The 13,467-nt window shown below is 45.7% G+C and overlaps 1 protein-coding gene across 1 annotated transcript in view; it reads right to left on the minus strand.

Annotated features, from left to right (window-relative positions):
* The window catches only part of LOC137286673 (mucin-3B-like), a 52,789-nt gene extending 42,773 nt beyond the window's left edge, over positions 1 to 10,016 (minus strand). Inside the window, exons 1-11 of the mRNA XM_067818649.1 lie at positions 9,264 to 10,016; positions 8,430 to 8,984; positions 7,743 to 8,201; positions 7,359 to 7,433; positions 5,823 to 7,064; positions 3,519 to 5,528; positions 2,544 to 3,317; positions 1,983 to 2,210; positions 1,518 to 1,694; positions 831 to 1,304; positions 63 to 521 (exon numbers count right to left, since the gene is read on the minus strand). Of these exons, the coding sequence (XP_067674750.1) occupies positions 63 to 521; positions 831 to 1,304; positions 1,518 to 1,694; positions 1,983 to 2,210; positions 2,544 to 3,317; positions 3,519 to 5,528; positions 5,823 to 7,064; positions 7,359 to 7,433; positions 7,743 to 8,201; positions 8,430 to 8,984; positions 9,264 to 10,016 (7,206 nt within the window). The remainder of the gene's footprint in view (positions 1 to 62; positions 522 to 830; positions 1,305 to 1,517; positions 1,695 to 1,982; positions 2,211 to 2,543; positions 3,318 to 3,518; positions 5,529 to 5,822; positions 7,065 to 7,358; positions 7,434 to 7,742; positions 8,202 to 8,429; positions 8,985 to 9,263) is intronic.
* Positions 10,017 to 13,467: the final 3,451 nt, after the last annotated feature.

Consider the following 13,467-nt stretch of genomic DNA (forward strand, 5'->3'; position numbering starts at 1 on the left):
GAAGCTTGAGAGGTGGTTTCCTGAGTGTGGGTAGAGGTTGGGCTGGTGGTTACCTCTGTTGTACTTTCCTGTGTGGGAGAAGTGCTTTGCGAAGTGCTTGATGCTTCCTGTGTGGAGATGGATGTTTGAGTAGTTCCTGTAGAGGGTTCAGTTGTGCTCTCTGTGACACTCGCGGACGAGAGTGTGCTGGACGTTTCAGTAGCTTTTGTTGTTTGGATGGAAGGTGATGAGATTGTGGTTACCTCCTGTGTGGATGTGGATTCTTCAGTTGTCACCTGACTTACAGTAGATGTTTCTGTGGTGGCAGACTCCGGAGAAGTTACCTGTGTTGTCATGGACCTTCCAGAAACTGCTTGTGGTGACGTAGTGTCCTCAGAAGATGTGGAAGCTTGAGAGGTGGTTTCCTGAGTGTGGGTAGAGGTTGGGCTGGTGGTTACCTCTGTTGTACTTTCCTGTGTGGGAGAAGTGCTTTGCGAAGTGCTTGATGCTTCCTGTGTGGAGATGGATGTTTGAGTAGTTCCTGTAGAGGGTTCAGTTGTGCTCTCTGTGACACTCACGGACGAGAGTGTGCTGGACGTTTCAGTAGCTTCTGTTGTTTGGATGGAAGGTGATGAGATTGTGGTTACCTCCTGTGTGGATGTGGATTCTTCAGTTGTCACCTGACTTACAGTAGATGTTTCTGTGGTGGCAGACTCCGGAGAAGTTACCTGTGTTGTCATGGACCTTCCAGAAACTGCTTGTGGTGACGTAGTTTCCTCAGAAGATGTGGAAGCTTGAGAGGTGGTTTCCTGAGTGTGGGTAGAGGTTGGGCTGGTGGTTACCTCTGTTGTACTTTCCTGTGTGGGAGAAGTGCTTTGCGAAGTGCTTGATGCTTCCTGTGTGGAGATGGATGTTTGAGTAGTTCCTGTAGAGGGTTGAGTTGTGCTCTCTGTGACACTCACGGACGAGAGTGTGCTGGACGTTTCAGTAGCTTCTGTTGTTTGGATGGAAGGTGATGAGATTGTGGTTACCTCCTGTGTGGATGTGGATTCTTCAGTTGTCACCTGACTTACAGTAGATGTTTCTGTGGTGGCAGACTCCGGAGAAGTTACCTGTGTTGTCATGGACCTTCCAGAAACTGCTTGTGGTGACGTAGTTTCCTCAGAAGATGTGGAAGCTTGAGAGGTGGTTTCCTGAGTGTGGGTAGAGGTTGGGCTGGTGGTTACCTCTGTTGTACTTTCCTGTGTGGGAGAAGTGCTTTGCGAAGTGGTTGATGCTTCCTGTGTGGAGATGGATGTTTGAGTAGTTCCAGAAGAGGGTTCAGTTGTGCTCTCTGTGACACTCACGGACGAGAGTGTGCTGGACGTTTCAGTAGCTTCTGTTGTTTGGATGGAAGGTGATGAGATTGTGGTTACCTCCTGTGTGGATGTGGATTCTTCAGTTGTCACCTGACTTACAGTAGATGTTTCTGTGGTGGCAGACTCCGGAGAAGTTACCTGTGTTGTCATGGACCTTCCAGAAACTGCTTGTGGTGACGTAGTGTCCTCAGAAGATGTGGAAGCTTGAGAGGTGGTTTCCTGAGTGTGGGTAGAGGTTGGGCTGGTGGTTACCTCTGTTGTACTTTCCTGTGTGGGAGAAGTGCTTTGCGAAGTGCTTGATGCTTCCTGTGTGGAGATGGATGTTTGAGTAGTTCCTGTAGAGGGTTGAGTTGTGCTCTCTGTGACACTCACGGACGAGAGTGTGCTGGACGTTTCAGTAGCTTCTGTTGTTTGGATGGAAGGTGATGAGATTGTGGTTACCTCCTGTGTGGATGTGGATTCTTCAGTTGTCACCTGACTTACAGTAGATGTTTCTGTGGTGGCAGACTCCGGAGAAGTTACCTGTGTTGTCATGGACCTTCCAGAAACTGCTTGTGGTGACGTAGTTTCCTCAGAAGATGTGGAAGCTTGAGAGGTGGTTTCCTGAGTGTGGGTAGAGGTTGGGCTGGTGGTTACCTCTGTTGTACTTTCCTGTGTGGGAGAAGTGCTTTGCGAAGTGCTTGATGCTTCCTGTGTGGAGATGGATGTTTGAGTAGTTCCAGTAGAGGGTTCAGTTGTGCTCTCTGTGACACTCACGGACGAGAGTGTGCTGGACGTTTCAGTAGCTTCTGTTGTTTGGATGGAAGGTGATGAGATTGTGGTTACCTCCTGTGTGGATGTGGATTCTTCAGTTGTCACCTGACTTACAGTAGATGTTTCTGTGGTGGCAGACTCCGGAGAAGTTACCTGTGTTGTCATGGACCTTCCAGAAACTGCTTGTGGTGACGTAGTTTCCTCAGAAGATGTGGAAGCTTGAGAGGTGGTTTCCTGAGTGTGGGTAGAGGTTGGGCTGGTGGTTACCTCTGTTGTACTTTCCTGTGTGGGAGAAGTGCTTTGCGAAGTGCTTGATGCTTCCTGTGTGGAGATGGATGTTTGAGTAGTTCCAGAAGAGGGTTCAGTTGTGCTCTCTGTGACACTCACGGACGAGAGTGTGCTGGACGTTTCAGTAGCTTCTGTTGTTTGGATGGAAGGTGATGAGATTGTGGTTACCTCCTGTGTGGATGTGGATTCTTCAGTTGTCACCTGACTTACAGTAGATGTTTCTGTGGTGGCAGACTCCGGAGAAGTTACCTGTGTTGTCATGGACCTTCCAGAAACTGCTTGTGGTGACGTAGTTTCCTCAGAAGATGTGGAAGCTTGAGAGGTGGTTTCCTGAGTGTGGGTAGAGGTTGGGCTGGTGGTTACCTCTGTTGTACTTTCCTGTGTGGGAGAAGTGCTTTGCGAAGTGCTTGATGCTTCCTGTGTGGAGATGGATGTTTGAGTAGTTCCAGAAGAGGGTTCAGTTGTGCTCTCTGTGACACTCACGGACGAGAGTGTGCTGGACGTTTCAGTAGCTTCTGTTGTTTGGATGGAAGGTGATGAGATTGTGGTTACCTCCTGTGTGGATGTGGATTCTTCAGTTGTCACCTGACTTACAGTAGATGTTTCTGTGGTGGCAGACTCCGGAGAAGTTACCTGTGTTGTCATGGACCTTCCAGAAACTGCTTGTGGTGACGTAGTTTCCTCAGAAGATGTGGAAGCTTGAGAGGTGGTTTCCTGAGTGTGGGTAGAGGTTGGGCTGGTGGTTACCTCTGTTGTACTTTCCTGTGTGGGAGAAGTGCTTTGCGAAGTGCTTGATGCTTCCTGTGTGGAGATGGATGTTTGAGTAGTTCCAGTAGAGGGTTCAGTTGTGCTCTCTGTGACACTCGCGGTCGAGAGTGTGCTGGACGTTTCAGTAGCTTCTGTTGTTTGGATGGAAGGTGATGAGATTGTGGTTACCTCCTGTGTGGATGTGGATTCTTCAGTTGTCACCTGACTTACAGTAGATGTTTCTGTGGTGGCAGACTCCGGAGAAGTTACCTGTGTTGTCATGGACCTTCCAGAAACTGCTTGTGGTGACGTAGTGTCCTCAGAAGATGTGGAAGCTTGAGAGGTGGTTTCCTGAGTGTGGGTAGAGGTTGGGCTGGTGGTTACCTCTGTTGTACTTTCCTGTGTGGGAGAAGTGCTTTGCGAAGTGCTTGATGCTTCCTGTGTGGAGATGGATGTTTGAGTAGTTCCTGTAGAGGGTTCAGTTGTGCTCTCTGTGACACTCACGGACGAGAGTGTGCTGGACGTTTCAGTAGCTTCTGTTGTTTGGATGGAAGGTGATGAGATTGTGGTTACCTCCTGTGTGGATGTGGATTCTTCAGTTGTCACCTGACTTACAGTAGATGTTTCTGTGGTGGCAGACTCCGGAGAAGTTACCTGTGTTGTCATGGACCTTCCAGAAACTGCTTGTGGTGACGTAGTTTCCTCAGAAGATGTGGAAGCTTGAGAGGTGGTTTCCTGAGTGTGGGTAGAGGTTGGGCTGGTGGTTACCTCTGTTGTACTTTCCTGTGTGGGAGAAGTGCTTTGCGAAGTGCTTGATGCTTCCTGTGTGGAGATGGATGTTTGAGTAGTTCCTGTAGAGGGTTCAGTTGTGCTCTCTGTGACACTCACGGACGAGAGTGTGCTGGACGTTTCAGTAGCTTCTGTTGTTTGGATGGAAGGTGATGAGATTGTGGTTACCTCCTGTGTGGATGTGGATTCTTCAGTTGTCACCTGACTTACAGTAGATGTTTCTGTGGTGGCAGACTCCGGAGAAGTTACCTGTGTTGTCATGGACCTTCCAGAAACTGCTTGTGGTGACGTAGTTTCCTCAGAAGATGTGGAAGCTTGAGAGGTGGTTTCCTGAGTGTGGGTAGAGGTTGGGCTGGTGGTTACCTCTGTTGTACTTTCCTGTGTGGGAGAAGTGCTTTGCGAAGTGGTTGATGCTTCCTGTGTGGAGATGGATGTTTGAGTAGTTCCAGAAGAGGGTTCAGTTGTGCTCTCTGTGACACTCACGGACGAGAGTGTGCTGGACGTTTCAGTAGCTTCTGTTGTTTGGATGGAAGGTGATGAGATTGTGGTTACCTTCTGTGTGGATGTGGATTCTTCAGTTGTCACCTGACTTACAGTAGATGTTTCTGTGGTGGCAGACTCCGGAGAAGTTACCTGTGTTGTCATGGACCTTCCAGAAACTGCTTGTGGTGACGTAGTTTCTTCAGAAGATGTGGAAGCTTGAGAGGTGGTTTCCTGAGTGTGGGTAGAGGTTGGGCTGGTGGTTACCTCTGTTGTACTTTCCTGTGTGGGAGAAGTGCTTTGCGAAGTGCTTGATGCTTCCTGTGTGGAGATGGATGTTTGAGTAGTTCCAGTAGAGGGTTCAGTTGTGCTCTCTGTGACACTCACGGACGAGAGTGTGCTGGACGTTTCAGTAGCTTCTGTTGTTTGGATGGAAGGTGATGAGATTGTGGTTACCTCCTGTGTGGATGTGGATTCTTCAGTTGTCACCTGACTTACAGTAGATGTTTCTGTGGTGGCAGACTCCGGAGAAGTTACCTGTGTTGTCATGGACCTTCCAGAAACTGCTTGTGGTGACGTAGTTTCCTCAGAAGATGTGGAAGCTTGAGAGGTGGTTTCCTGAGTGTGGGTAGAGGTTGGGCTGGTGGTTACCTCTGTTGTACTTTCCTGTGTGGGAGAAGTGCTTTGCGAAGTGCTTGATGCTTCCTGTGTGGAGATGGATGTTTGAGTAGTTCCAGTAGAGGGTTCAGTTGTGCTCTCTGTGACACTCACGGACGAGAGTGTGCTGGACGTTTCAGTAGCTTCTGTTGTTTGGATGGAAGGTGATGAGATTGTGGTTACCTCCTGTGTGGATGTGGATTCTTCAGTTGTCACCTGACTTACAGTAGATGTTTCTGTGGTGGCAGACTCCGGAGAAGTTACCTGTGTTGTCATGGACCTTCCAGAAACTGCTTGTGGTGACGTAGTTTCCTCAGAAGATGTGGAAGCTTGAGAGGTGGTTTCCTGAGTGTGGGTAGAGGTTGGGCTGGTGGTTACCTCTGTTGTACTTTCCTGTGTGGGAGAAGTGCTTTGCGAAGTGCTTGATGCTTCCTGTGTGGAGATGGATGTTTGAGTAGTTCCAGAAGAGGGTTCAGTTGTGCTCTCTGTGACACTCACGGACGAGAGTGTGCTGGACGTTTCAGTAGCTTCTGTTGTTTGGATGGAAGGTGATGAGATTGTGGTTACCTCCTGTGTGGATGTGGATTCTTCAGTTGTCACCTGACTTACAGTAGATGTTTCTGTGGTGGCAGACTCCGGAGAAGTTACCTGTGTTGTCATGGACCTTCCAGAAACTGCTTGTGGTGACGTAGTTTCCTCAGAAGATGTGGAGGCTTGAGAGGTGGTTTCCTGAGTGTGGGTAGAGGTTGGGCTGGTGGTTACCTCTGTTGTACTTTCCTGTGTGGGAGAAGTGCTTTGCGAAGTGCTTGATGCTTCCTGTGTGGAGATGGATGTTTGAGTAGTTCCAGTAGAGGGTTCAGTTGTGCTCTCTGTGACACTCGCGGACGAGAGTGTACTGGACGTTTCAGTAGCTTCTGTTGTTTGGATGGAAGGTGATGAGATTGTGGTTACCTCCTGTGTGGATGTGGATTCTTCAGTTGTCACCTGACTTACAGTAGATGTTTCTGTGGTGGCAGACTCCGGAGAAGTTACCTGTGTTGTCATGGACCTTCCAGAAACTGCTTGTGGTGACGTAGTTTCCTCAGAAGATGTGGAAGCTTGAGAGGTGGTTTCCTGAGTGTGGGTAGAGGTTGGGCTGGTAGTTACCTCTGTTGTACTTTCCTGTGTGGGAGAAGTGCTTTGCGAAGTGCTTGATGCTTCCTGTGTGGAGATGGATGTTTGAGTAGTTCCAGTAGAGGGTTCAGTTGTGCTCTCTGTGACACTCACGGACGAGAGTGTGCTGGACGTTTCAGTAGCTTCTGTTGTTTGGATGGAAGGTGATGAGATTGTGGTTACCTCCTGTGTGGATGTGGATTCTTCAGTTGTCACCTGACTTACAGTAGATGTTTCTGTGGTGGCAGATTCCGGAGAAGTTACCTGTGTTGTCATGGACCTTCCAGAAACTGCTTGTGGTGACGTAGTTTCCTCAGAAGATGTGGAAGCTTGAGAGGTGGTTTCCTGAGTGTGGGTAGAGGTTGGGCTGGTGGTTACCTCTGTTGTACTTTCCTGTGTGGGAGAAGTGCTTTGCGAAGTGGTTGATGCTTCCTGTGTGGAGATGGATGTTTGAGTAGTTCCAGTAGAGGGTTCAGTTGTGCTCTCTGTGACACTCACGGACGAGAGTGTGCTGGATGTTTCAGTAGCTTCTGTTGTTTGGATGGAAGGTGATGAGATTGTGGTTACCTCCTGTGTGGATGTGGATTCTTCAGTTGTCACCTGACTTACAGTAGATGTTTCTGTGGTGGCAGACTCCGGAGAAGTTACCTGTGTTGTCATGGACCTTCCAGAAACTGCTTGTGGTGACGTAGTTTCCTCAGAAGATGTGGAAGCTTGAGAGGTGGTTTCCTGAGTGTGGGTAGAGGTTGGGCTGGTGGTTACCTCTGTTGTACTTTCCTGTGTGGGAGAAGTGCTTTGCGAAGTGCTTGATGCTTCCTGTGTGGAGATGGATGTTTGAGTAGTTCCAGTAGAGGGTTCAGTTGTGCTCTCTGTGACACTCACGGACGAGAGTGTGCTGGACGTTTCAGTAGCTTCTGTTGTTTGGATGGAAGGTGATGAGATTGTGGTTACCTCCTGTGTGGATGTGGATTCTTCAGTTGTCACCTGACTTACAGTAGATGTTTCTGTGGTGGCAGACTCCGGAGAAGTTACCTGTGTTGTCATGGACCTTCCAGAAACTGCTTGTGGTGACGTAGTTTCCTCAGAAGATGTGGAAGCTTGAGAGGTGGTTTCCTGAGTGTGGGTAGAGGTTGGGCTGGTGGTTACCTCTGTTGTACTTTCCTGTGTGGGAGAAGTGCTTTGCGAAGTGCTTGATGCTTCCTGTGTGGAGATGGATGTTTGAGTAGTTCCTGTAGAGGGTTCAGTTGTGCTCTCTGTGACACTCACGGACGAGAGTGTGCTGGGCGTTTCAGTAGCTTCTGTTGTTTGGATGGAAGGTGATGAGATTGTGGTTACCTCCTGTGTGGATGTGGATTCTTCAGTTGTCACCTGACTTACAGTAGATGTTTCTGTGGTGGCAGACTCCGGAGAAGTTACCTGTGTTGTCATGGACCTTCCAGAAACTGCTTGTGGTGACGTAGTTTCCTCAGAAGATGTGGAAGCTTGAGAGGTGGTTTCCTGAGTGTGGGTAGAGGCTGGGCTGGTGGTTACCTCTGTTGTACTTTCCTGTGTGGGAGAAGTGCTTTGCGAAGTGCTTGATGCTTCCTGTGTGGAGATGGATGTTTGAGTAGTTCCAGTAGAGGGTTCAGTTGTGCTCTCTGTGACACTCACGGACGAGAGTGTGCTGGACGTTTCAGTAGCTTCTGTCGTTTGGATGGAAGGTGATGAGATTGTGGTTACCTCCTGTGTGGATGTGGATTCTTCAGTTGTCACCTGACTTACAGTAGATGTTTCTGTGGTGGCAGACTCCGAAGAAGTTACCTGTGTTGTCATGGACCTTCCAGAAACTGCTTGTGGTGACGTAGTTTCCTCAGAAGATGTGGAAGCTTGAGAGGTGGTTTCCTGAGTGTGGGTAGAGGTTGGGCTGGTGGTTACCTCTGTTGTACTTTCCTGTGTGGGAGAAGTGCTTTGCGAAGTGCTTGATGCTTCCTGTGTGGAGATGGATGTTTGAGTAGTTCCAGTAGAGGGTTCAGTTGTGCTCTCTGTGACACTCACGGACGAGAGTGTGCTGGGCGTTTCAGTAGCTTCTGTTGTTTGGATGGAAGGTGATGAGATTGTGGTTACCTCCTGTGTGGATGTGGATTCTTCAGTTGTCACCTGACTTACAGTAGATGTTTCTGTGGTGGCAGACTCCGGAGAAGTTACCTGTGTTGTCATGGACCTTCCAGAAACTGCTAGTGGTGACGTAGTTTCCTCAGAAGATGTGGAAGCTTGAGAGGTGGTTTCCTGAGTGTGGGTAGAGGTTGGGCTGGTGGTTACCTCTGTTGTACTTTCCTGTGTGGGAGAAGTGCTTTGCGAAGTGCTTGATGCTTCCTGTGTGGAGATGGATGTTTGAGTAGTTCCAGTAGAGGGTTCAGTTGTGCTCTCTGTGACACTCACGGACGAGAGTGTGCTGGACGTTTCAGTAGCTTCTGTTGTTTGGATGGAAGGTGATGAGATTGTGGTTACCTCCTGTGTGGATGTGGATTCTTCAGTTGTCACCTGACTTACAGTAGATGTTTCTGTGGTGGCAGACTCCGGAGAAGTTACCTGTGTTGTCATGGACCTTCCAGAAACTGCTTGTGGTGACGTAGTTTCCTCAGAAGATGTGGAAGCTTGAGAGGTGGTTTCCTGAGTGTGGGTAGAGGTTGGGCTGGTGGTTACCTCTGTTGTACTTTCCTGTGTGGGAGAAGTGCTTTGCGAAGTGGTTGATGCTTCCTGTGTGGAGATGGATGTTTGAGTAGTTCCAGTAGAGGGTTCAGTTGTGCTCTCTGTGACACTCACGGACGAGAGTGTGCTGGACGTTTCAGTAGCTTCTGTTGTTTGGATGGAAGGTGATGAGATTGTGGTTACCTCCTGTGTGGATGTGGATTCTTCAGTTGTCACCTGACTTACAGTAGATGTTTCTGTGGTGGCAGACTCCGGAGAAGTTACCTGTGTTGTCATAGACCTTCCAGAAACTGCTTGTGGTGACGTAGTTTCCTCAGAAGATGTGGAAGCTTGAGAGGTGGTTTCCTGAGTGTGGGTAGAGGTTGGGCTGGTGGTTACCTCTGTTGTACTTTCCTGTGTGGGAGAAGTGCTTTGCGAAGTGCTTGATGCTTCCTGTGTGGAAATGGATGTTTGAGTAGTTCCAGTAGAGGGTTCAGTTGTGCTCTCTGTGACACTCACGGACGAGAGTGTGCTGGACGTTTCAGTAGCTTCTGTTGTTTGGATGGAAGGTGATGAGATTGTGGTTACCTCCTGTGTGGATGTGGATTCTTCAGTTCTCACCTGACTTACAGTAGATGTTTCTGTGGTGGCAGGCTCCGGAGAAGTTACCTCTGTTGTCATGGACCCTCCAGAAACTGCTTGTGGTGACGTAGTTTCCTCAGAAGATGTGGAAGCTTGAGAGGTGGTTTCCTGAGTGTGGGTAGAGGTTGGGCTGGTGGTTACCTCTGTTGTACTTTCCTGTGTGGGAGAAGTGCTTTGCGAAGTGGTTGATGCTTCCTGTGTGGAGATGGATGTTTGAGTAGTTCCTGTGAAGGATTCAGTTGTGCTCTCTGTGGCGCTCACGGACGAGAGTGTGCTGGACCTTTCAGTAACTTCTGTTGTTTGGATGGAAGGTGATGAGATTATGGTTACCTCCTGAGTATGTGTTGATTCAGATGTTGCGAAGTGACTTATGGTGGAGGATGAGTCGTTTGTTGAATTGCTGGGAACATCCCTTCTATGTCTGTTGTTTTTATTTTGGAATGTTTTGTTTAAATTGACATTGTTAACTTTTATTTTCTGTGCGTTTGCTTTTTTTGACCGCATTTTTGTATCTTGTCGTGGATGTTTAGAAGATTTTGAAGATGATGTCAAATTTTCTTTAACTTTCTGTCTCTTTAGAGCACCGGACAAGTGATGTTCCTCATTGTTTTCCTTGCTGGTGTTTATTCTAATTGCCGAAGGATACTTGTTAATACCTTGAGCAAAGATGCTCTGAGGCAGGTTTTCCTTATTCCTTCCTGAAACCAGAGGTGCTTTTAAGGACGGAGCTGTGTGGATATTTACCTGATTTGTTGAAAGAAGCTTCCTATGTTGATTATTTGAGCTCGCCCATTCTTCTGTTCTTTTTCTATCGTTTTGAAAATGTGCTCTCTGGAAATTTGAAAAGAAGCATTTTAAACTGGTCATTGAAAAAGATCCAACCCAATTAAGTCATCTCTGAAAGGATATAGTAATCAAAGCATACGAGTATGAAACGAAATGTCAAGCCACAACAATATTCCAGCTAAATCCTTTATTTAAATCCCTCGATGTATTAAAAATGGATCTTAGGATATCAGTGCGGTGCAGAGTAACTGTAGCGCAATTAGGGTTGCGACACAAAAAGAAAATGACCAGTCTTCCTGTGTGCGAGCTCCTGTCGGAAACAGAAACACTGGTCATTCTCCTCTCTGTTGCGCAACCATATTTGAGCGACAGTTTTTGGTGAGTGATGGCACGAATTGTTAGCTGAAAAGTAGGTTGGTGCTACCACTGAATGCATAGCGTATCCTGGTCAAGGGTAGGATCATCTACGCAATCTCATTCGAGAAACGCAATAGACTCTGGTCATGACGAACATAAAGGGAAACGAAAAAGAAATGTTCATTATATTTTTGTGTCTTTTGCCTGATCTCGGATACACCTTCCGAACGACAGTGACATGTGGACAGTGAAGACTCATTTCATGCTCGTCATGTAAACAATACCGTGCGCTCGCAATATTAACAATGCCTACATATATCTTAATACAATCAGTACACTTCAGCATGTCCTAGTGGTTTCCAAGATTTCAGCTCGGGTAGGCTGGCATACTGAGACATTTATTACCGCAATATTGTGTTTACAGACATCATTTACAACCCCCCAAATGATGTACCACATGCCTAGTAAGGGTAGCCGAGTGGTTAAAGCGCATGCTGACCACACCGAAGGCCCGGGTTCGATTCCTCAGAAATGTGAAGCCTTTTTTCTGGCGTCCCCCGCCATAACATTTCTGGAATAGTTCTGAGAGCTTATTTGTTGAAGAGTATCTTATATATCTTTTTTTTCTTTTTTCTCTTTAAAAAAAGAATCTATTAATATGGTTTCCGCCATATTTGTTTTCCAAATAGGTCGTATCTAGGTAGTAGGCATGGTTTTCCGCTGTTTTAGACAATCTTCCAATAACACAATGGCCGCGGACGCTAGAAATGGACTGCATGCATTATATCCCTGTGGAGAATCAAACCCGGTTTTCAGCGTGCCGAGCGAACGCTTTAACCTCTGTTCTGCCCCATCGCCCCAACAATAGTAGGTAGAAACACTGCATCATATATAGAACTACACAATGTTTCAATGTGTCGTTTGTCTGTTGTTTAACGCCGCAATGGCCCAACTGTATAACGCCAGGCTAGAAATAATCTGGACCTGATGTTTTATCATAGATATAGGATATTTTTATATTTTAGCTATATGATATTTTTATATCTTAGATATAGGATATTTTTATATCTTTGATATAGGATATTTTTATATTTTAGCTATAGGATATTTTTATATCTTAGATATAGGATATGTTTATTCCTTAGATATAGGATATTATTATATTTTAGCTATAGGATATTTTTATATCTTAGATATAGGATATTTTTATATCTTTGATATAGGATATTTTTATATTTTAGCTATAGGATATTTTTATATCTTAGATATAGGATATGTTTATTCCTTAGATATAGGATATTTTTATATTTTAGCTATAGGATATTTTATATCTTAGATATAGGATATTTTTATATCTTTGATATAGGATATTTTTATATTTTAGCTATAGGATATTTTTATATCTTAGATATAGGATATGTTTATTCCTTAGATATAGGATATTATTATATTTTAGCTACAGGATATTTTTATATCTTAGATATAGGATATTTTTTTTCAATTCTAATGTTTTTAATTAGACACTCCAACCGACCCACCTTTAGATCAGTGCGACTACATGTAACACAAAAACATTCTGCCCAAACAGTGAATTGTTTCTTCACACGAAATAGACACATACACCTGTATAATTATATAAAAGGAAGTTTAACTATGCAAGCTCATGAATTAATAGGAATCAGGTGAACTCCTCTCTGTGTAGACCAAAGTGACCCGTTTTGAGTAGTTAGGATATTTGATTCAAAAGAGAGAATGAAAATGATTTATTTTTCTGCCTTGGAATTGGTAAGTCCCAAAATACGACCCTCTTAAGCTTTAGCTTCCACTCAGTGTAGATTTCATAGTCACTATATCTAATGTCTTTAAGCTGTATCTGAAAATACCGAAAAACCGAAATGAAAATGTCATTAACCAGTTCAGACTATAAAGTACCTTCAGCCGTTCCCAATTTTCTCGTGTGAAAGTGAAGAGACACTGCTGTTACGAGTGTATTTACTGAAATATGTGTTATTATTGATTAAGTGATAGTTATTATTGGGTCACAATCTTAGAGTTTTGAATGATAGTTATTATGGGTCACATTTCGTGTCATGGTAATACTACTTTAGCGGCACGCCTTTTGAGATAGCGCTTTGGAGTTGCTTCCCTTTAGTGTGTGTTTTGACTGTTCGTAAATATGAGGCTGGTCGCGAAGTTTCGACTTTCGACTTACACTGGAGTTGTGTCATCATTCGGCATATCTACGTCTGTCTGTCTCTTCGTCAACGTTCAACCTACATTCAAGATCGCTTCCTGCATTACATTTAATATAACTGTTTCAGTCAAACCCAAGACTTTGGTGAGTTGATATTATATTTGTGACCCATTACTTTAGATGTAATTCAGCTGCTTTGTACTGGAACCCGCTATTGTGAATCACTTTATCTTGCTCTCTGGTCAATGCCACAGGAACCCGACATCGCAGTGTAGGTTAAACATAGACCATAGATATACACTCACGTCACATATATTAATAGAGTAAAGGAGCAGCAGCTGCCATATTGGATTGTCGTGCAGACATCGACTCGTTCCGATTTCAAGCTGAAATGTACACTGTGAATTCGGTGACATTCAAAACTATGCACACGTACCTCTCAATTATACATGTCCCTACACATCCTGCCTGATTTCCACGACATAACACCCATTTTATTAACTTTAATACGTCCTCTCAGACTCGAAAATCAAACCAAAACACCTCTGGGGTGAACGTTATCCCGCACTCGCAGCCTCTCGCTTCATCGTTGAAGCGAAGTATTTATAGTATCGGTAA

Source organism: Haliotis asinina, chromosome 6 (genome assembly GCF_037392515.1).
Source record: "Haliotis asinina isolate JCU_RB_2024 chromosome 6, JCU_Hal_asi_v2, whole genome shotgun sequence".
Taxonomy (NCBI): domain Eukaryota; kingdom Metazoa; phylum Mollusca; class Gastropoda; order Lepetellida; family Haliotidae; genus Haliotis; species Haliotis asinina.